The 22,544-nt window shown below is 38.0% G+C and overlaps 1 protein-coding gene across 7 annotated transcripts in view; it reads left to right on the forward strand.

The window, feature by feature from the left end:
• LOC127656055 (sodium bicarbonate cotransporter 3-like) overlaps window positions 1-22,544 on the forward strand; it is a 53,047-nt gene that overhangs the window by 26,021 nt on the left and 4,482 nt on the right. For 5 of the 7 annotated variants that reach the window (XM_052144192.1, XM_052144194.1, XM_052144191.1 and 2 more), the window contains 18 exons: window positions 3,226-3,341; window positions 7,715-7,872; window positions 7,967-8,054; window positions 8,905-9,051; window positions 9,337-9,440; window positions 11,947-12,121; window positions 12,322-12,455; window positions 12,889-13,134; window positions 13,707-13,812; window positions 14,974-15,135; window positions 15,217-15,330; window positions 16,108-16,269; window positions 16,344-16,595; window positions 17,068-17,136; window positions 17,256-17,429; window positions 17,591-17,722; window positions 18,627-18,718; window positions 22,097-22,204. In XM_052144192.1, the coding sequence (XP_052000152.1) occupies window positions 3,226-3,341; window positions 7,715-7,872; window positions 7,967-8,054; window positions 8,905-9,051; window positions 9,337-9,440; window positions 11,947-12,121; window positions 12,322-12,455; window positions 12,889-13,134; window positions 13,707-13,812; window positions 14,974-15,135; window positions 15,217-15,330; window positions 16,108-16,269; window positions 16,344-16,595; window positions 17,068-17,136; window positions 17,256-17,429; window positions 17,591-17,722; window positions 18,627-18,718; window positions 22,097-22,204 (2,539 nt within the window). Of the gene's footprint in view, window positions 1-3,225; window positions 3,342-7,714; window positions 7,873-7,966; window positions 8,055-8,904; window positions 9,052-9,336; window positions 9,441-11,946; window positions 12,122-12,321; window positions 12,456-12,888; window positions 13,135-13,706; window positions 13,813-14,973; window positions 15,136-15,216; window positions 15,331-16,107; window positions 16,270-16,343; window positions 16,596-17,067; window positions 17,137-17,255; window positions 17,430-17,590; window positions 17,723-18,626; window positions 18,719-18,878; window positions 18,931-22,096; window positions 22,205-22,544 lie in introns of those variants that run through there. The other 2 variants (XM_052144196.1, XM_052144197.1) reach the window with 2 other exon arrangements.

The raw sequence follows: 22,544 nt of genomic DNA on the forward strand, positions 1-22,544 counted from the left end.
AGTGTTTCAAAACTTTTGACCGGTAGTGTATGTTTTTGTCCTAACCAGCCACAACGAGTGACAGGACATTTTGTTGGTTGCTTTGTTTAAGTATTTGTTGTGTACTGGATAGCCCCGCCCACATAGCGGATTGTTAAACAAATATGTAGTGATTGACTTTGCTTGTCACGCAGGATTTTCAATAAGTTGCATGTCTATGTTTTAGGGAAGGGAAGTGTTTTCAGTTGGATTTCGATATTTTTGGTTAAATACAAGTTCAGCTCTATCTGCAGCATCTGTGACACGCAGTGAATTACCACTCAAGATTCATGGTAAAGTGAATAAAAGTATTTTTGTTGTAGCGCCTCTAGTGTTTATTTCACCAGGAAACTGCCGCAACATGTAAAAATAATTTTGCAAATATGAAGGTAACATTAATTTATGAGACCAGGTTGGAAATGTTGTACCCTTACCACGCAGACTTCCATTGTCAGTGCATAACTGCCAATGGATTTAATTGTTTGTATTTTGTGAAGTCGAAATTATTTCTGTGATTATTGACAACATGTCACAGATTCTATCGACTGAGCTTGTATTAAACCCGGAATATTTTTGAAATAGTAAAGTAAGAGATTGTACTTGTTCCAACTCTAAGATTGTATAGTGTAAATTTGGGGGGAAAAAGAAAGAAATCTTATTAACATACAACACTATCTCACATTGTTTCTCTCTCTCTCTCTCTCTCTCTCTCTCTCTCTCTCTTCCTCAAACCTGTCTAAGCTAGACTTTTCCTTCTTTCACCCTGTATTGGATCTGAAAGTTGTGGGTCTTCTTGTGTCCGCACTAATTTTTCTTGAGTTTCACCTTGACCAATCAATCAAGTTGTTTAAGGAGAGCTTTACTACCCACGTGAGATATTTCTAGCTGTTGCTGTTTTGTCTTTCCTTGCACAGACACATATGCACAGAACATCCAATAACAGCATGGCTTTGCTCAGACAGTGCTTGAGATACAGGAGGCTTTGTAGACAAGATATTCAGGATTCTGCAGCCATAATCAATGTCATTGCATATGACTTATACTATTTTGAATCATTCAAATTGATGGAATTTTGTAACTATACTGTTAGTGACCATACTCTCTGGGTTTCAGTAGCATAGCCAATGATTTGTTTAAGGTCTGATGCAAATGTCATCATGAAGTCCAGGCTCTAGTTTTGGGGGCATAAGATAATGGAAACTGATCTATAAAAACAACTACCCCTAATTAAGCACACAATCAAATGTGGTAGTACTTCATGGGCGCTAATAAATGATGTCATGCTAAAGAGCAGAAAGCTTCCCGTGACCACTTAGGCCAACTGCCACTTGCAATGTACTATTCCAGAAGTGTAAACCGAGCCTGTTGAAATGGGAGTGGGTGACGTCACAGTTGCTGCTGGTCCATGTTTTACATTACCACGTTCATGCTGGCAGAGTGTATAGCATGCGCCCTTAGACTGGCTATCTGACCTTCTGTTTGTGTCAGCAGCATGTCTTACAGAACCAGCATGATTTCAGAAGTGTCTCTTTTTTCAAGAGAGAGTAGGGTTGTCATGATACAAAAAATAAGCTTGATAACATTGAATATACTCCTTATTGTATTAAGTTTAATACTAATATAAATATGAAAATTGTATAACTAATTATGTTAGAGTAGTGGAATGTTGAATTGAAATATTTAAGTAAAGATTGCTTCAAATTGGATCATGTACAGCAAAATAAATTAAGAGCAGTGAGTTTTCAATTTTGTTTGCTTAATAGTATGGACATAATAGACAGCAACCAGTCCATTAGGCTGCATTTACAATACGTGGCCTAATGCACAGTTCTGATATTTTTTTTGGTTCCTGTTTATATTTACAGAGACATAACTGACTGTTTACAAGAATACCTCACCAAGACAGGTATTTTGAACAAGTTGTGCATTTGACCGATGCACACATATGCATGCTGCATTTAAAAGCAGAGGCCTGTAAGTCATCTAGTAGTTGGTTACTGAATTGAGTCATTTCTGTTTACTACTGAAACTGTAGAAAGATTTTTTTTTTTTTTTGTAGAGTCAGCTTTGTACCAGCGTACCACTAGTAGGGAGAGAGTCTGAAATCTGGGTTTGTCTTTACATATTCATATACGTGATACTGATTCCATGTTGTAAGGTTCACAAACAGGACAGGCCTGCCTCTGCAGCTGGATTTTGTTTTGCCCAAACCTCAGTTCTGAGTGGCTAGTTGGGCTCTTGCCCAGAGGCAGTGATTTTAAACAATTACGATGACAGATTCTCTGTTCCATGTATTTACGGGGAGGACCGTAGAAGGAGGGTATTTTGGCTCTCTTTATTTTTAAGTTTGTTTGACGTCAAGCAGCAGACTCAGATAGCAGGAGAGCTTGTTTCCACAAACTGTCATCCCAGGCTTACACAGTTTTGCGGTGCCTCTGATGGTATGGTTATTCTGTTGCTGTGTTGTGCAATATTGAAAGTCTCATGAAGGTGTTTCTAATGCCAAAAAGAGTTTGTTTAATCATTGGTATCTGTGTCTTATTGAAAATGTTACTGCTCTCCTCAAATTGAATGTATATACATTGTCATTGTCACACAGGTTATGTGTGTAATTTTTTTATCTTTTTTTTTTAACTTTCTCCTAACCAAGCTTTATATGCAGAGACAACTATATGTAAGTGCTTAACAGGTGGATTTCTCTGAACATTGTAAACACTGTGGCTCTGTGGTGCTATCAAAACCTTTCTGTTTGTTTTTGAGCATCCCGGCCAGCACGACACAGCAACATAAACCAATAGTGTGAGTTTGGGTGCAGAACTATCTTTTTGTCTGACAAGTGGAAGATGGGGGGAGTGTCATCATTTTCATAATCATCATCATTTTTGGCAATTTCGCTTGTTGATGCTAGTGGCAGAAATTACACACGTCACCTTTTAGAGGTTTAAGGTTTTTATCTGACAAATTCTCTGGCTAAGAAAATCTCAAATCACTTCATACATGTTTAAATTCTGCCTTACAGCCTCCATAGGTGTATGCACTGTAATGTGATGTTATCCAGAGAGTATGCAACCTACTCTGCATGTCCACACTCCACACCACACTATGAGTGTGCACTTAACCTTCCCAGCATAATAAAAGCTTTGAGTAACAACAGCATATCTAATCAGTGTCCACCTCCACCCCTTTACTGATTTCTTGTCCCAGCAGGCCTCCTCGCATCACCCCAGTCAGCCCCAGGGAACCTGGAGAACAGCAAACCCAGTGAAAGCCGTATAAACGTGGCCGGGGGCAGCAGGGAAAACAGCACTGTGGACTTCAGCAAGGTGAGGTTCCCCCATAAGGATCAGTTGTAACACTTGAGCAGATCTCAACAGTGAGGATTTTTCCTGCTGGTCTAGTCAGGCCTGTAGTTCAGAAATTGGCTTGCCCTGCTCACCATAATACAACCAAAAATATACATTTTAATATTAATTCGATATAAAATATATACATTTTTGGCACATATAAAAACACATTTCTAAAAAAAAAAGTTTTTATTTGGGATATCTGTTTTAAGCATTCATTTAGTGTGATTATATTAAAAATAACACGTTAAAACAACACAATTAATCATGTCCCAACCAGTAATGAGCAATTAATTTGTGAGGGGGTGAGGGCAATAATTTTGTTTGACCAACGGTAGACATGTGACTTATTCAGAAAGCCGTTTATAAAACGAAGTTTATTTTTGCAATTCTGTTTTTTGTCACTAGTTGTGCAGAAGTGACATACTTCAGCTATAAATGTAATACTGTAATATAATTTTTAATTAATACATTTTATATTGAATTATTGTTATTTGAGGGCATTTATCAGCAAATATTGTGATTTAATTGTGATTAATTCGATTAATCAGCATATCATGTAATTAATTCAAATAATTTTTTTTTATTGATTGACAGCCCTTTTATATGTGCCAATGAAATGTTTAATGTAAAACTCCAAAATATTTATAAATATATTAACACACTTTGCAGTAAAATAATAGAATATGATGCAAAACATTACTGGTAGTTTTTCATCCCATTCTAACTAGAATAATTCTCAGTTTTGCAGTTTCTATCCTCATCTATTTAACCTCAACTAGATGGTTACCTTTAGAAACACAAAAAGTAACTTTGATGATTTAAATCAGCAGAATTTACAATAACAATGTGAACATCACAGAAAACAAAAAGTTTTAGTTTGCAAGGCATAAAATCACACATACAAGATAAACAAATGTAATGTTTAGTGACAACAAAGCACTGGCTTAATAGTGATGATTTCATCAACAGTCCCAGAACTCTCTCATGGTGAACCTGGGCTAGTGGGTCATCGTTACTATGGACCCTTTTCACACATTCGTCAGAGTCGTCATAGTTGGTTAAACTTGATTGGCAGTGAATGGGGGACCATAGCAAATTATATTTTTGCTTACCCATTTGCTCCAACAGCAAAATAAAAAATCAACTAGTTGATGCTTTCACAGCTTTGCAAAAGAAGATATATAGCACTGGATAACAGTAGTAAGAAGAGAGAAACAGGCCAAATTTCTGTCACTCCTTCAGAAGCCTCATCGCAGCTATGGTAACTGATTTTTTAAAACTTATTCCTGGGTAATATAATACCAAGTACAATGTTTACACTAAATATTTTTAAGATTGTAAATTAAAAAAATTGCATTTATGTTGTTAAAGAAGGCAGAAACACGTCATAACAGGTCTGTTAAAAGGGTTCATTGAGCCCTGCTGTGGTTAGCCAGGGTTGTCCAATTGTTAAAGTTGTGATTAGGTATCATTTCAAATGAATGGAAACCTTTAATATGAGACCCAACCCTACTAATGTGATTGCAGCTGATGGAAACATTTGGTAGAGTACCTGTTTACATGGAGTGTTATGAGTCATCCTCATTATATCTTTGTCTATCCAGTAAAAGCTTGACTGTCACTATGCATTTCTGTATGGAACACTGATTAAGTGGTCTGACCAGATATAAGCTATACAAACTTTATCAGGTTAGTTCTTGCTTTCCTTGACTTTTTAAGAGTGTATTATTTGATCATATTTAAAGGTATAGTTCACCCAAAAATGTTAAATTCTATCTTGTACTCACTCTCATGTTGTTCCAAACTCGTATGATTAAATTTCCTCCGTGGAACATAGCAGTTTAAAGTCAAGATAAAATGCAGTTCACACCCATTTTACTTCCGTTATCGGACAAATGTGAATGAAACAGGATATTCAACAAGAAATACTTGGGAAAATGGGTGTTTTACCATAATGCATACATACCATAATGGAGCCAGGTGGTTGCAAGGGAGGGGTTGAAAAAAGTCAGTGGGAATCATGTAGACGGCCAAAAAGCAAAGTCAGAGGTGGAGCAAGTTCACTTAATTTTGATAAAAGATTGCAAAAAATAAACATTTATTTGGAATAACAATCACAGATGAATCATGCACAATAATACCATTAATTAATAAAGTAAATATCAATTTTGATTTCATTTTGACTTAAAAGTGTGCTCTTGAATATTTTGCTGTGTTCCATTGTGATGTCATTGAGTGCTTCATGAGATTGTGTTATGATCTCGCATCACTATGATGTGCTAGACCTTATGTGACGTCTACTGGAGTGCTTAACAGCGTTTTGATTATTGTACCGTACGTTTTTCTTTGGTTAGAATTTATGTTTGAATGAAGTGTCTTGTAAACTTGTGAAAACGTGAGATGTTTCTGATTATAGCTGCACTTCAGTGTATTTCTGCCCATTCCTTAGCAAAATGTACTCAAATATAAGAAAAAGGCTGTTGGTAGATCTTGGAACTCACAATTCTGTTAATTAGTAATGCAGGCATGATTATTAGCAGATGCCTATAATCTCAGAATGACCAAATATTGCATGTTTAATCTACCTGTCCATCACTAATCCTAAGAACTAAAAAATTTTAGTTTTTTGTTTTTCTCATTTTGCCTCCAGCCTTTATGTAGACCTTCATGTGTGGTGTAAAACAAAGATCGTCCTGGACCAAGTAATTAATGTAGCAGTAGTGTGAAAACCTTCCGTAATCAGAAAACCTTCACTTGCTGTTGTATTAGTAACATATTCTCATGATCATGTCTTTTTTATTACAGCTTTATTTCAACTTTCGAAATAAAACAAACTCTAGATCCCTGATCAAATTACTACTTTTTCCCCTGTTGTTTTCTCCACCTGTATGGATTTAGAAGAGATCAAACACACACACATTTTTCGAAAAGAAGTCACATAATATTCTCTGGGCATTAGGAATAGCTGGGAGAATTTGATAATTTATTTTGATTGTGCAAATGATACTGAACTTGAGATGATGTCCTATTTTGTTAGACGTTAAGTGGCATGTTCCCATGAGTGCAGATCCAGGTTAGCAAAACAACTCATCAAGAGGAAAAACATTTTCTCCAGATTCAACTGGTCTTCATTCCATTGTTCTGTGGATTGTGAAGTATTGCTGGTCTCTCATGTGTCAGCAGTTCATTAGCTGGTTGTGCAATTTAAAAAAATATATATATATATATATTTTGAATGACTGTTGCTTATGTTTTATATTAGCGAATATTTGTATATGTTTGTTTTCTTAGTCCATGTGGAATACTCTCATTTAAATCTGGCTTAAAGGGATAGTTCACCCAAGAAGCTAATTCTATCATCAGTTACTCACCATCATGTAGTTCCAAACTCATGTGTTGTTACAAATTGTTCTGTGAAACTCAAAAAGAGATCTTTAGCACAATGTTACACTTAGTCACCATTTACTTTCATAGTATGGCAAAAGGATGCAATGAAAGTGAATGGTAACTGAGGCTACAATTCTGCATACCGGTAATCTCCTTTTGTGATCCACAGAAGAAAGAAAGTCACACTGGTTTGGAATGACAAGTAGTAAATGATGGCTGAATTTAAATTTTTGGGTGGACTATCCCTTTAACTAGATTTTAAAGGAATTGTTCACCTAAAAATTGTAATTGTCTCATTATTTACTCTTTCTTACCTTTATACTGTTATAAACTCATTTGACTTTCTATTTTCTGCAGAACACAAATTAAGATATTTTTATGGAGATTTGAGGTGTCTATACAATGCAAGTCAATGGGGTCCAATACTTTCAAGCTCCAAAAAGGACAGGCTGCATAAAGGTAATTCATATGACTCGAGTGGTTTAATCCATGCCTTCTGAGGTGATTCGATTAGTTTTGGGTGAGACACATGCCAAAATGTAACTCCTTTTTTACTTTAAATCTTTCCATCTGCAGTCTCCTTGGCGTGAACATAATTTGAAGCTAGATTAAATTTCCTCACGCTTGATGCATGCACAGAGCATCCTTTGTTGAGCTTGAAAGTGTTGGAACCCATTGACGTGCATTATATGGGTATAAATGCATTACATTTCCATCAACATATCTTTGTGTTCCGCAAAAGAAACATTCAAGTCATACAAGTTTGAGACGGCATAGTGGTGGGTAAATGATGAGTGAATTCCTTTAACAGCAACTGGGCGGCCTGCTGTATGGTTTTTGTACTACTGTGGATTGCAATGTAACAATTACACATGATGAATTTCAAAGCCCAGCACTGCTTTTCCCCCTGTCCCTCTGTCCTTATCTGTGCTCTCCGCCCTTTGAAATCTTGACCCTTTAAGGTGGACATGAATTTCATGAAGAAAATTCCTCCAGGCGCTGAGGCTTCAAACGTTCTGGTGGGGCAAGTTGATTTTCTTGAGTGTCCAATCATCGCATTTATTCGTCTCTCACCTGCTGTTCTCCTCACTGGACTGACTGAAGTGCCTGTTCCTACCAGGTAGCTCTCAGCCACCCCCTGACAAGGCCCAAATGTGAAGGGTAACTGTATATCTCTTTGCCTTCATTATTTTATTTTCTCTACATTTTTACAGGTTTCTATTCCTGCTGCTGGGGCCTTTTGGTAAAGGGGCACAGTACCACGAGATTGGCCGGTCGATAGCTACTTTAATGACAGATGAGGTGAGGCAGTTGGGACAAGCTCTATAAAGATCAGGATCTGTTTCTTGTGATCTTTAAAGACCCCATGAAATGGCTTGACGAGCACTTTTGTGAATGATGTTTTCTTTTATGTGTTGACATATTAACTAGTGAAGCCGAAAGCTTGGGCAGGGCATTTAAAAATAAATTAAGAATAGTTACATTCTCATTATAGAAAACATTTAATTGGACAAAAATGACTAATCTTGTACTACACATTTTTGTGTAGTAGAAGATGAGTCTGGTTATTTTTATTAGAAGTTAGTTTTTTTCTCTCTTACAGGAATCCAGACTATATTTTTGGTCTGATTGTGTATATCTACTAAAAGTTAGTTTTGTCAACTTTTAGGGAGTACACTAGATCAGTGGTTCACAAACTTTTTCCTTGAAGTTTTGCCACAGTTGTAATAGTGCCAAGGTTTTTGGAAGATTTTTTAATGTTAATGTTAAAATTTGGCTTATATAACGTTGAATTAGACCAGGACGTTGACATGCTGTCGTACTGGTATAGCGCATGTCTTTGACTGCCTCAAACCATATGAGGTTCTGCGCCCCCCTTGAGATCGCCGGGACCCCGAGTTTGGAACCTAGATGACACTCAAAGCCAATAAGCATGTACATAAAGCCACAAAACTCCAATTCTGATTTCATGGATGTGATTTCTCTCCCATTTGGTACACAGGTCCTTCTGTAATCTGTTAACATGTCCTCAGTTTGGTAACATTTATTTGAATGTAAAAAAAAGTAATATTGGAAGCTTGCACGGTGTCTGCATTCATACATTTTCTTGGAGTATTCAACTGTTACATTTATTATTGTTACACCATGACAGATCTTTCATGATGTGGCATACAAAGCCAAAGACAGGAATGACCTCCTCTCTGGAATAGATGAGTTTTTGGACCAGGTGACTGTGTTGCCCCCTGGAGAGTGGGACCCCACGATACGAATCGAGCCACCAAAGAGTGTCCCATCTCAGGTAAGACACCATACTTCTGTAACCATCACAGGAGAGATGTGGAATATAGTGAAAAGGGGTCAGAGGTGGGATAGTGTAGTACTTTAGTTTAAATCCTAAGGTTACTGGTTTGAGTCCCGCAAGGAGCAAGCCATGAGCATTCACCACTGTTCCTTTGTGCAAGGCACTTACCCTCACGGTTAAGTCCTTCAAGTAGCTCCAGGTGTATTTCTGTTGCAATACATTCATGGCTTGAATACTATATTCTAGTCTGAACTTTGAGGTGTTTTATTTTTGCGTCCACAGGAGAAGAGGAAAATACCTTCCACGCCGAATGGCTCTGCATCACTGTCAGAGACTATCAAAGAAGAGGAGCACCACACTGGACCTGAACTTCAGAGGACAGGACGGTCAGATCTTGTTTGGAGCTTTGGTGTAATGCTTTTATAAAATACACAATATGGCCAAAAGTATGTGGACACCCCCTTATAATTTATGGGATTGGCAAGGCCTCTAATTCCAGTGAAGACAAATCTTAATACACTCATACATTCTAAAAGACATTCTAGAGCATTGTGGGACAAGTTTGGGGAAAGCACTTTTATATTCCAGCATGTCAATACCCCTGTGCACAAAGTAACGTCCATAAAAAAAATACTTACAGAAGGTGGAGTGGAAGTACTTGATTAGCCTGCACAAACCCCAGATCTGAATTCCACTGAACACCTTTACGATGAATAGGATGGCCAGCTCTATTGCCCAGTATCAGTGCCTGACTTTACTGATGCTCTAGTGTCTGAATAAGTGAAAATTCCCTCAGCCATATTCCATTATCTAGAGAAAAGCATTCCCAGAAGAGTGGAAACTGTTGGGGAGAACCAGCAATTAATGCCAATGGTTTTTAAATTAAATGCTCAAGCATATTTGGCTGTGGTGTGTGGGTGTCTACATTTGTGAGTCAAAAAGCATTTATTAGAACTAAGAGGTTCTGTCATATATGGTGCCCTAAATCCTTAATACGGCTGATGGGATTATATAAATGACGCATTCTGGCATAGTGCACTTTTACATTAAGTCATTAAGGTGTCTGGGGTTTAAGGACATGTCAAATCTGAACATAGTGTAAGGGAGAAAGAGGAGGGGGTTATGTTGGATTTGCTTAAGTCTCTTTTGATGAAGGAAGGCAATCTCTGGAAGTATTTAACAAGCATTAGATGAAGGGGGAAAAATGTTTTTATGATGCACATTTTGCAAGCCTTTCATGTCAGAGGTATTGAATAAAGGTGGTGTTTTTAACAATGCTGGCCATCCTTTGATGTGCAGCTCAATCAACAGCATTTGTGGCATAATGTGATTATGACAAAAATGTATTTCGTCTTGTCCCTCCTTTTCTTAAAAAAAGCAAAAAAGCAAAAGCAAAAATTTAAGTTACAGTGAGGCACTTACAATGGAAGTGAATAGGGGGCCAATCCGTTAACAATAGCATACTCACTGTTTGTTAACATTATTTTAGTTTTAAAAAAATTGCTTAATTTTCTATATAAATTTATATCTCCCATGGGACATGAAGCAACAGAATGCTGGCGGGAAGACACTGATTTGTGTGCGGGAAGCGGAGAAAGAAATTTATCGTGGGACTCCCGCAAAATATAAATATCTAAACATAAAATAAAAAAATGTTTTTAAGGTACATAATATTATTTGCATTGTTATTCTTTAGCGCAAGAGCGACATATAAATTATTTACAGGCGCAGGGTTGGTGGTTCATTCATACAAATTGTTAACAAAACATTCTGAGCATGAAGGCGGATCTCTTAGTTAGTGCTATGGATATTAACTCTTTATTAAAGAAAGGTACAAACTTTGAAATCAACCACAGGTCAATCAGATATTTGACACCAAGATTGAAAAATGTGCGTAGACCTCTGCCTATGGGCTTTTGCAGGCGGGAGTTGGATAAAACTTGAAAGTTGCGGGCGGGAGCAGGACAAAATATCATAGATATTTTTTGCAGGAGCGGGACAGAATCTTGTGGGCGTGAACGGCAGCGGGTCTGAAAAATCCATCCTGTGCAGACCTCTAGCGTAAACCCTCAAACGACCATAAAAGCGTCAATTTAAACAGCCTTACAGCTCAAATAATAAACAATTTTTAACAGAAGAATTAATGTAAGTCCTTTTATAAAATTATAAGCATCACATTTCTGCCTTTAAACCCTCCAAAAATTGGCCCCATTCACTTCCATTGTAAGTGCCACACTGTAACCTAAACTTTTGCTTTTTTAAAGAAAATGGGGACAGGTCCATATACATTTTTGTGGTAGTCAACGTAAAGCTACAAAAACTGTTGATTGAGCTTAACTTGTACTAAACCTGCAATATTCCTTTAAGTGCCCCAGAGCACTTTGCAAATACAGCACACCCCAAGTAGCCATTAGGAAAAATGTGAACCATATATGCAATTTACATATATGTTGTGACTTGACATATTTCTTACTCCTAACAGTGGTGTTTAATTTCTATTGCTAGTATGGAGTAGTAATGTAACAGCAATGCTACTTTTTTTAAATTAAAGTTACGCTATATGAAGTCTGTTTATGTAATGCATAAAGGTATTCATATTGCCTTGTAGTACACATTGTAATTCATTATCTTTTCATACTTGATTCATGGTTACACATGGTGTAATTAATTATTACACAATAATTAATTATGATGTTTTGTGTTGGTCTTGTTTTATAATGCATTATATCATCTGAAGGTATATCCATGAATAGTTAACTATTATAGTATATTGTAACTGTGGTTACAATTGTTTGAGACCATATAACTGTTTATAAGGTGTAGTATAAAGCATTATGTATGCATTGTAATGCATTAACAATATCTTTAATAATGTATTATATTTGCTCTTAGGATATTCGGGGGTCTGGTGCTAGACCTGAAGCGAAAGCTTCGGTTTTACTGGAGCGACGTGCGGGATGCACTCAGCCTGCAGTGCTTGGCCTCCATTCTGTTTCTCTACTGTGCATGCATGTCCCCCGTAATCACCTTTGGAGGCCTTCTGGGGGAAGCCACCAAAAACAACATAGTGAGTCTGACAGTTAGGCTTCGCTTTGCCAAGAAAGGGCTATGTAGCATTAAAGCTCTTCTTAGATTCACTGCCTGGAATCATGAGGCTTAGACCTTTCTTATCACTTAAACATAAAAATATTGATTTCTACTACAACAGAAGAAGTTTTATAACCTATCCCTCGTTTTGCTTAACCCTTCTGTCTGTGTTTGTCTTAGAGTGCCATTGAGTCTCTGTTTGGAGCTTCCCTGACTGGTGTGGCCTTCTCTCTTTTTGCTGGTCAGCCACTTACTATTTTAGGCAGCACTGGGCCAGTTCTTGTTTTTGAGAAGATTCTTTTCAAGTTCTGCAGGTGAGAATGGAGCAACACTACATTCCTTACTCTGGCCCTCAGGCACTTGCTACGACATTTTAGAACTTGCGCTGAGAAAATGGGACCATTTTTCATTGCGAATTGATTTTACATCTTAAAGTATTGCTAAACAATTTGTGAAATATTTAATAAAAAGCTAATGCAGAGTTACATTTCTTCTAAGGTTCATATTTTAAATTACTATAGCACCATCTACTGGTGTGAAAAAATTTTGACAACGTGTTTTTGTGAGCCAGTGCAAATCTGAAAACGCATAACTGCTTTGTTTCAAAACCAGGGTGGTGTTAATATAATTTTTGTTTATCAAGGAATATTTTTCTGATTCTTGTTGTATTTTCTATCCCATAGATGATATTTAGATTTACTTGCTTTTATTTGATCCAAACTGATATATCTGTTTCTCTATCCTCAGTGAATATGGTCTCTCCTACCTCTCTCTGCGCACTAGCATCGGCCTGTGGACGGCCTTCTTATGCCTTGTGCTAGTTGCCACGGACGCCAGCTCTTTGGTGTGCTACATAACACGATTCACAGAGGAGGCCTTCGCTGCTCTCATCTGCATCATTTTCATCTATGAAGCATTGGAGAAACTCTTCAACCTAGGAGAGATGTACCCTTTCAACATGCACGACAATTTAGACAACCTCACCTTTTACACGTAAGGATCTGTATTTAACCCCGGTTATGTCGACTACACAATTGGATGCGTCACATGTATTATTGGGCCTCTTCCATGTTGTTCATTGTAATATACAGTAAAAGGGCTGGACCAACAACCTCATGTTACAATACACATTATCATACATGCGTTTTGATTCAATACATCATGATATCATATTTGTATCATGATTTGTCCCATTAGCATTACCGAACAGAGAAAAATAAACGGGTTTCTCAAAGGAAAGGTGTGTTTGAAAATTATTTTTGCAGAAATAATTTTTATATCTGCAATAATTGTGCGCATCACCTTTAATGAAATGGTATCCCTTAAAGAAAACGTGTGAGCCACTATCGTAACATCACATGGTTATTCAGCAAGTGTGTAAATGTAGCTGTAGCCACACTAAGAAATGCTGGTTTTCAGGGTTGCTGTTTATTTATAAGACAAGTATCGATGCAATGTTTTGTAGATTGATTTGTAATTCAATGATCAATGTTTCGGTGCAGCACTGTAATGTAAAGGTGAATTAAACATGAACTAAATCAGGTTTTCTTGTTCCAATCTTTCAGGTGTCAGTGTTCACCTCCAGACAATACCACACAGGAGATGGTACATTTATGGAATCAGTCAGGGGTTACGTCCGACTCCATTAATTGGAGTGAGCTAGATGTGCCGGTAAGTTTTTCTGATAACATGTTAACTTAAAGGACTAATATGTTTAACATAGTTACACCTAATTTGACATTTTTAAGTGTTCTGGTATCGCTCTGGTCCTATGTAGAAAGACTGATCAGAACAAAGAACAGTTCTCTTTCATCAGTATTTGATGGAGAAATGATCAGCAAATATATTATTAAATCAAATCCAGATTTTCAGTCTTTGTTTAGTGGAATTTAAAAAACCTCAAAGCTCAACATGTTTGAAATATCACCTATGAGAAAAACGTCTTCAGTAGTACTAACATTAATGAAAATACCACTAGAGGACTTCTTTAAAACATTAAATGTTGTTTTTTTTGTGTTTTTTTTAAATCCCCTTTTCTCCCCAATTTTGGAATGCCCAATTCCCACTACTTACTAGGTCCTCGTGGTGGCACGGTTACTCGCCTCAATCCGTGTGGCGGAGGACAAGTCTCAGTTGTCTCTGCTTCTGAGACTGTCAATCCGCACATCTTATCACGTGGCTCACTGTGCATGACACCGCTGAGACTCGCAGCATGTGGAGGCTCATGCTACCATCCACGATCCACGCACAAATTACCACGTGTCCCATTGAGAGCAAGAACCACTTAATCGTGACCATGATGAGGTTACCCCATGTGACTCTACCCTCCCTAGCAACCGGGCCAATTTGGATGTTTAGGAGACCTGGCTGGAGTCACTCAGCATACCCTGGATTTGAACACGTGACTCCAAGGGTGGTAGTCAGCGTAATACTCGCTGAGCTACCCAGGCCCCTCAATGTATTACATTTTGAAAGGATTTTGTGGCAGATTTCGGCAATTTCAAAAGTTTATTTAATCTAATGACAGCCTAAGGGGCCGTCTTCAGTCTGAAATTGTTTTTGCAGAGAAGAGAGCGCAGCTGTCTTGAAATGCATTTTAAAGTTTAAACGTTATTTAAAAATGTGGCACTCTCATGAAAGACGCTAGAAAAACAGCAAGAAACGGTGCAGCGCTCAAATATATCCGTCTAGTGCATTTACAAAGAAAATCAATTGAACTGACAAAATGTGTCTGTGTGAACAGTCCCTTAAATGTATACATATACATAGATTTAAAAAAAAAAAAATTCATCTTTCTTTTCTCTCCCTTTCTTTTTCTCTCTCTTATTAAAGATGTGCAAAGCACTCCATGGCCAGTTTGTGGGTCCTGCTTGTGGTCTTCATGGACCGTACATACCTGATGTGTTGTTCTGGTCTGTCATTCTCTTTTTCACCACCTTTTTCCTGTCAGCTTTCTTAAAGCAGTTCAAGACCAAGAATTATTTTCCCACTAAGGTGAGTGGATTTGCCCCTCTGACTGTGCACATTCTGATACAGTGTGGTTTTACTCTGACATTTAGTGTCTGTTCTCCGCAGGTTCGCTCTTCCGTCAGTGACTTTGCTGTTTTTCTGACCATAATGATCATGGTCTTGGTTGATTACTTGGTGGGTGTCCCCTCTCCTAAACTACATGTCCCAGACACCTTTGAGGTAATGAACTACCTCCTTATCTAAATCTTATGACATAATGTCAACTTGTTTGGTTGGTTTTAGGGGTTTGGACTTTGAACTTTTGAACTTTGTCCACTCCATCCATTTTGTCCAATGTTTACTTTTACAAAAGATTAGATTTTTCAGAGCAGTTACTTGTGTAGCTACATATCACCAAAATAGCTTTTAGGATAATGTAATTGGTGGTTTATTTTTACTTAATAAAAAAGCTGTCAATTTTTCCTTGAGTATTTTGCTCACTCTGAACCACTCCGTTTCTGTTATCTGTTAGCTCTTTGACTATTGATTTGAACCTTTCTGGTGCCACATGCTTTCATTTTACTCAGGTAATCTTTATAAATAGTAATGCATTATACTCTGCTTACAAAGCCACAGGAAAAACTAAAACAGTACACCAACACTGAAACATTTTGTCCATCCAAATGTAATTAAACCAAATGTCCAACCATCTCTCTTTTTATTTTTTGTTTGATTTATTTTTATTTATTTATTTATTTATTCATAAATATGAGCATAGTTGAGCCAAATTCATCTGTAGCAGGACCGATCATAGTCTAGCAATTTTGTTTATAACTCAGTTTGGACAAAATGTGTAGTTACTGGGTTTTACTTTTGCAGGACAAGATACTGTGCAAAAGGTGTATGTTTGCTCAAAACTGCTTTTTTTTAATCATAAATAACATGTAACATACAATTTAAATGTCATACAAAACAATTTGCAAGCGTTATTGGAAATTGTTGTCTTTTGGACCATAGCCCACCTCCAAGAATCGGGGCTGGCTGATCTCACCTCTTGGTGACAACCCCACATGGACCTTACTAGCGGCAGCTATTCCTGCCCTTTTGTGCACCATCCTGATCTTCATGGATCAACAGATCACTGCCGTCATCATTAACCGCAAAGAACACAAACTCAAGGTCAGTTTGATACCTGATCCAGTCTACCAGAGCAGTGCGGCATTCCTGGTGCTCATGATTGTGTTCTCATGCAGAAAGGCTGCGGGTATCACCTTGACCTTTTGGTGGTGTCAGTGATGCTTGGTGTGTGTTCTGTGATGGGATTGCCCTGGTTCGTCGCTGCCACCGTCCTATCCATCTCTCACGTCAACAGTTTAAAGGTGGAGTCAGAGTGCTCGGCACCAGGAGAGCAGCCTAAATTCCTGGGCATCCGTGAGCAGAGAGTCACTGGTCTCATGATTTTTGTCCTTATGGGTCTATCTGTCTTTATGACATCTATTCTAAAGGTAAGAGAACATCTTAAAATGGCCCCAGAGTCTTTCATTGCATAATAGAGGTTAAGCCCAGAAACATACTCTATGCAAGTACGCAAATGCTTGGCTAATGCATTGCAAGTTCACTGTCCCGTACACACTTAATGTGCATTCTTATTTTACTATGTCTGTAATAATTACCCTCAGTATCATTATCAAATGCCATTAAACCAAATAAAGATGTTTATAATATCTAACTAGATAGGATTCTAGGATTCTTGTTAATCTGTTGCTCCACAGTAGAAAGAAAAAACAGACTGTAGAAGAAGGCGGTTTATGCTAATGCCAGCTATAGCGCCCCTTGGGATAACTCTGAGAATGTAACACATACTTGTGTTGCGTTACAACACGATTGAGCTAGAAGCATCTGCATTCACAGACTTGGAGTATATTTTGGCCCTAATAGTGCACTTTTTTAACATGTGTTTCTTCAATTGCCCCTCAGTTTATACCAATGCCCGTGTTATATGGAGTGTTTCTCTACATGGGTGTGTCCTCTCTCAAAGGCATACAAGTAAGTGTATTTTATTTTCAGAATAATAATAATTTTTCATACAATCATCTCAAACTAAGGAAGTAAAAATGTGCCAGCTTTGAGATACACAACATGTTTTTGTATTAATTTTACTATAGTTCTTTGACCGGGTTAAGCTGTTTGGCATGCCTGCCAAACACCAGCCTGACCTGATATACCTGAGATATGTTCCACTGTGGAAGGTTCACATATTCACTTTAGTTCAACTCACCTGCCTGGTGCTGCTGTGGGTCATCAAAGTGTCTGCTGCCGCTGTGGTCTTCCCTATGATGGTATACTTAGTTTTGCATTTTACGAATAAAATATGATCTCACTTACTCATTTATATATTTAAAAATAGAAAGTTATGTTGGTCCAGGCTGTGAGATTGTAGTGATAATTATCCATAGTTTCCTGTAGTTTTATTAGCGTCTTTTACCTTTGCCTTCTCTAGGTTCTTGCTCTGGTGTTTGTGAGGAAGCTTCTAGATTTCTGCTTCACAAAGAGGGAGCTCAGCTGGTTGGATGACCTAATGCCAGAAAGCAAGAAGAAAAAGGAGGATGACAAAAAGAAAAAAGCAAAAGAGGTACTTTTGTGTTTTTTATTAGAATATTGAAATCATTTCTTGTAAGTTATTTGAGACAGAGTATGAAGTAAATATATTTATAATTATATTGATATATACATCGATCAACCACAGCATTAAAATCACCTGCTTAATATTGTGTAGGTCCCCCTCGTGCCTCCAAAACAGCTCCAACCCGCATCTCAGAATAGCATTCGGAGATGATATTCTGCTCACTACAATTGTACAAAGCGGTTATCTGAGTTACCGTACACTTTGTCATTTTGAACCAGTTTGCCCATTCTCTGTTGACCTCTCTCATCAACAAGCCGTTTCCATCTGGAGAACTGCCACTCGCTGGGTGTTTTTTGTTTTTGCCACCATTCTGACTAAACTCTGATACTTTTGTGTGTGAAAATCCCAGGAGATCAGCAGTTACAGAAATACTTAAACCAGCTCGTCTGGCACCAACAATCATGCCACAGTCCAAATCAATGAGATCAAATTTATCCCCCATTCTGATGATTTATGTGAACATTAACTGAAGCTCTTGGCCAGTATATTCATGATTTTATGAACTGCACTGCTGCCACGAGATTGGCTGATTAGATAATCACAAGGATGATTGTTGGTGCCAGATGGGCTGGTTTGAGTATTTCTGTAACTGCTGATCTCCTGAGATTTTCACACAAAACAGTCTCTAGAGTTTACTCCGAATGGTGCCAAAAACAAAAAACATCCAGTGAGCAATTAATTGCAAGTAAATTAATCAGCATGTAATGCCCTATTTTATACATGCTCAAAACATTTCAGTAGCTTTATAGTCTTGTCAACACATGCATTTTGCCTCCACCATCTTGTCACTAACTGAGATAATGGTGGAATATATTTCAACAATAATTTAAGTCAATATTTGTCTAACCAGGAAGCGCAGCGCCTGATGGAGGCTGAAGGCATAGAGATCCCTTATGATGGTGGTGATCACCTGGGCATCCCTGTCAAAGCTCTAAAAGTCAGGTTGGTGATATAGTTCATAGGTCAAAAATACTTCAAAGTGGTTTATTTTTACAATGAATGGTTTTATTTGTGCTCTTTTCCTTTTAAATACATTGTGTTGGCCTTTGCCCATTCAAGAACCTATTCAGTAAGTTTATCTGACCTGTTTCTCTTGAGACAGATCTGACAGCATAGCCTCTGGCACCTCAATCGAGGAAGACTCGAGTGGAGTGGTTGGTCTTTAGTTTACTCGCAGGCCTGCTTGTATTCTGGTTACTGCATATTCCTTCTTTATAGCTTTTGGTGTTAATTATCACTTACGTTTGATTAACGCAGAATAATTGTATTGTAACATGGCCGTCCTCATCACGGTGTGAGTGCACAGTTCCGAGCCTCTAAATAATCTTCCTCTGACAACTCGCTTATGAATGAGCATTGGACTACAGTAGTGGGAAACTATAGATACATCTCATCTCATTTTATGCTTGTTGGTCATGGTTTACTTCGGACACATTGTAATTAACATTTCATGTGTTAACCAATGTAAATCAGTGCTCTGCAATATCTATAAAAAAAAGTCCAACAAATTAACCAGGGCGATCTCATTTGCAGACAGCTATTCCTTTGACCAAAATCCCTTTGTTAGAATTCACTTGTTGGTTTTGAACATTTTACATTTTACTTCTGTTAGAGGGATTTGCAAACGCTTGTGTGGACCTTTTCCTATGCACAATAGATGCTTGAATTTAGAACAGCACCGACTTCCATTTGACATATAAATGACATTCAAATTATCTCACTCAAATGAAACATTTAAATTTATGCTTTGTGGCGAATGTAATCCTAATTATTAATTAATTAGCAGTTAAAGTGGTTTGCATGCAAGCATCACTGGCTTTGGATCAGAGAAATGTCTGTCTCTGATTCTCAAAGCTAATACAGTGCATCAGGAAAGTATTCACAGCATTTCACTTTTTCCACATTTTGTTATTTTACAGCCTTATTCCAAAATTGATTAAATTCATTATTTTCCTCAAAATTCAACAAACAATACCCCATAATGACAATGTGAAAGAAGTTTGTTTGAAATCTTTGCAAATTTGTTAAAAATAAAAACGAAACAAATCACATGTACATAAGTATTCACAGCCTTTGCCATGACACTCAAAATTGAGCTCAGGTGCATCCTGTTTCCACTGATCATCCTTGAGATGTTTCTACAACTTGATTGGAAACCACCTGTGGTAAATTCAGTTGATTGTTAATGATTTGGAAAGGCACACACCTGTCTATATAAGGTCCGACAGTTAACAGTGCATGTCAGAGCACAAACAAGCCATGAAGTCCAAGAAATTGTCTGTAGACCCCCGAGACAGGATTGTATCAAGGCACAGATCTGGGGAAGGATACAGAAACATTTCTGCAGCATTGAAAGTCCCAATGAGCACAGTGGCCTCCATCATCCATAAATGGAAGGAGTTTGGAACCACCAGGACTCTTCCTAGAGCTGGCCACCCGGCCAAACTGAGTGATCGGGGGAGAAGGGCCTTAGTCAGGGAGGTGACCAACAACCCGAACCTTCCAGAAGAACAACCATCTCTGCAGCACTCCACCAATCAGGCCTGTATGATAGAGTGGCCAGACGGAAGCCTCTCCTCAGTTAAAGGCACATGACAGCCCGCCTGGAGTTTGCTAAAAGGCACCTGAAGGACTCTCAGACCATGAGAAACAAAATTCTTTGGTCTGATGAAACAAAGATTGAACACTTTGGCCTGAAAGGCATGTGTCATGTCTGGAGGAAACCAGGCACCGCTCATCACCTGGCCAATACCATCCCTACAGTGAAGCATGGTGGTGGCAGCATCATGCTGTGGGGATGTTTTTCATTGACAGGAACTGGGAGACTAGTCAGGATTGAGGGAAAGATGAATACAGCAATGTACAGAGACATCCTTGATGAAAACCTGCTCCAGAGCACTCGGGACCTCAGACTGGGGTGAAGGTTCATCTTCCAACAGGACAACGACTCTAAGCACATAGCCAAGATAACAAAGGAGTGGCTACGGGACAACTATGTGAATGTCCTTGAGTGGCCCAGCCAGAGCCCAGACTTGAACCCGATTGAACATCTCTGGAGAGATCTGAAACTGGCTGTGCACCGATGCTCCCCATTCAACCTGATGGAGCTTGAGAGGTCCTGCAAAGTAGAATGGGAGAAACTGCCCAAAAATAGGTGTGCCAAGCTTGTAGCATCATACACAAAAAGATTTGAGGCTGTAATTGGTGCCAAAGGTGCTTCAACAAAGTATTGCACAAAGGCTGTGAATACTTTTGTACATGTGATTTAAAAAATATATATATTTTTAATAAAGTTGCAAAGATTTCAAACAAACTTCTTTCACGTTGTCATTATGGGGTATTGTTTGTAGAATTTTGAGGAAAATAATTAATTTAATACATTTTGGAATAAGACTGTAACATAACAAAATGTGGAAAAAGTGAAGCGCTGTGAATCATTTCCAGATGCACTGTATCTCTTTGCTTCTAAACCGCTATGGGAACACACAACAAATGACAAAATGAGATTAATCAGTGAAGTATGATTATGATTATCTCTCAAAAGTAAGCACGATGATTATGTGCAATTTAGCACATAATTGTTAAAATAAATGTTTAAACCTAGTATTGCTAGAAGTTGGCCTGTGAACACTGACTTTGCTTAGAGAGTCACCAGTCTAAGAATTTGGACAGAATTTGTCTGGGAAGGTGACCCATTTAAATGTTTTTAGTGACCTTACTTTATCTTTCATTTACATTTATGCATTTGGCAGACGCTTTTATCCAAAGCGACTTACAGAGCCCTTATTACAGGGACAATACTCCTGGAGCAACCTGGAGTTAAGTGTCTTGCTCAAGGACACAATGGTGGTGGATGTGGCGATCAAACCAGCAACCTTCTGATTACAAGATTACCAGTTATGTGCTTTAGACTACTACACCACCACCACTCCCATCTTAGAGCTGCATAAGAAAATATGATTCGAGGAGGCCAATTGATGCCTAGTTCTAAGCAATCAGAGAACTGTTATGACTGTTGGTAAAAGTGACTTAACACAACAGTGAACATTTGAACAAATTGCCCTTAAGGAATCCAAAGTAGGAGAACACACTTTTCCATAAAAACATCATCACAACAGCAACATTAAAACAGTATTAATCATTCTAAATTTGCCATCTCTCAAATAACATGCAGGGTTTGCACTGAGAAGATTTGCCTTTGGTAAATGTGATATGATTATCATGCTTTATTAATCAAGTGACCATCAAGCACTGTCCAGGTCTGGTGAATAGTTTGCATATGTGACCAGCTGTAAGTGCTCTGGTGTGTCTTTTCTGCAGCATTGACCCCTCTGTGGTTAACATATCTGATGAGATGGCCAAAACTGCTGTGTGGAAAGCTGTTGCCATGAACTCTGACAGTGCCAAAGTATTGAAACCTAGTGCAAGGTAGCTATTTTTCCACTAACCTCATACTTGTTTTTTAAAGCTCTTCTTACATAATAATACTCTTACTTTCACACAGTGTCGGCTGTTCTTCTTTCCTCATTTTCATTCTTTCATTTCACTGCATGTATGCACAGCCTGTTTTCCTGTATTGATGTTATGCTATATGGTTGCATTATATGTTTTAAACAGTTAAGGCCTATTCACGTCCAGATTTTCAGCAATAAAAGCATGCTCAGCACAAGTTTAAGGAATAATAACTGAGGGAATTAAAGTACAAAACTAAAAAATACATTTATTGGTAGGCACATTTACATTTGCCTTCAAAACAAATTTCAAGTAT

This window comes from Xyrauchen texanus, chromosome 15 (genome assembly GCF_025860055.1).
Source record: "Xyrauchen texanus isolate HMW12.3.18 chromosome 15, RBS_HiC_50CHRs, whole genome shotgun sequence".
Taxonomy (NCBI): domain Eukaryota; kingdom Metazoa; phylum Chordata; class Actinopteri; order Cypriniformes; family Catostomidae; genus Xyrauchen; species Xyrauchen texanus.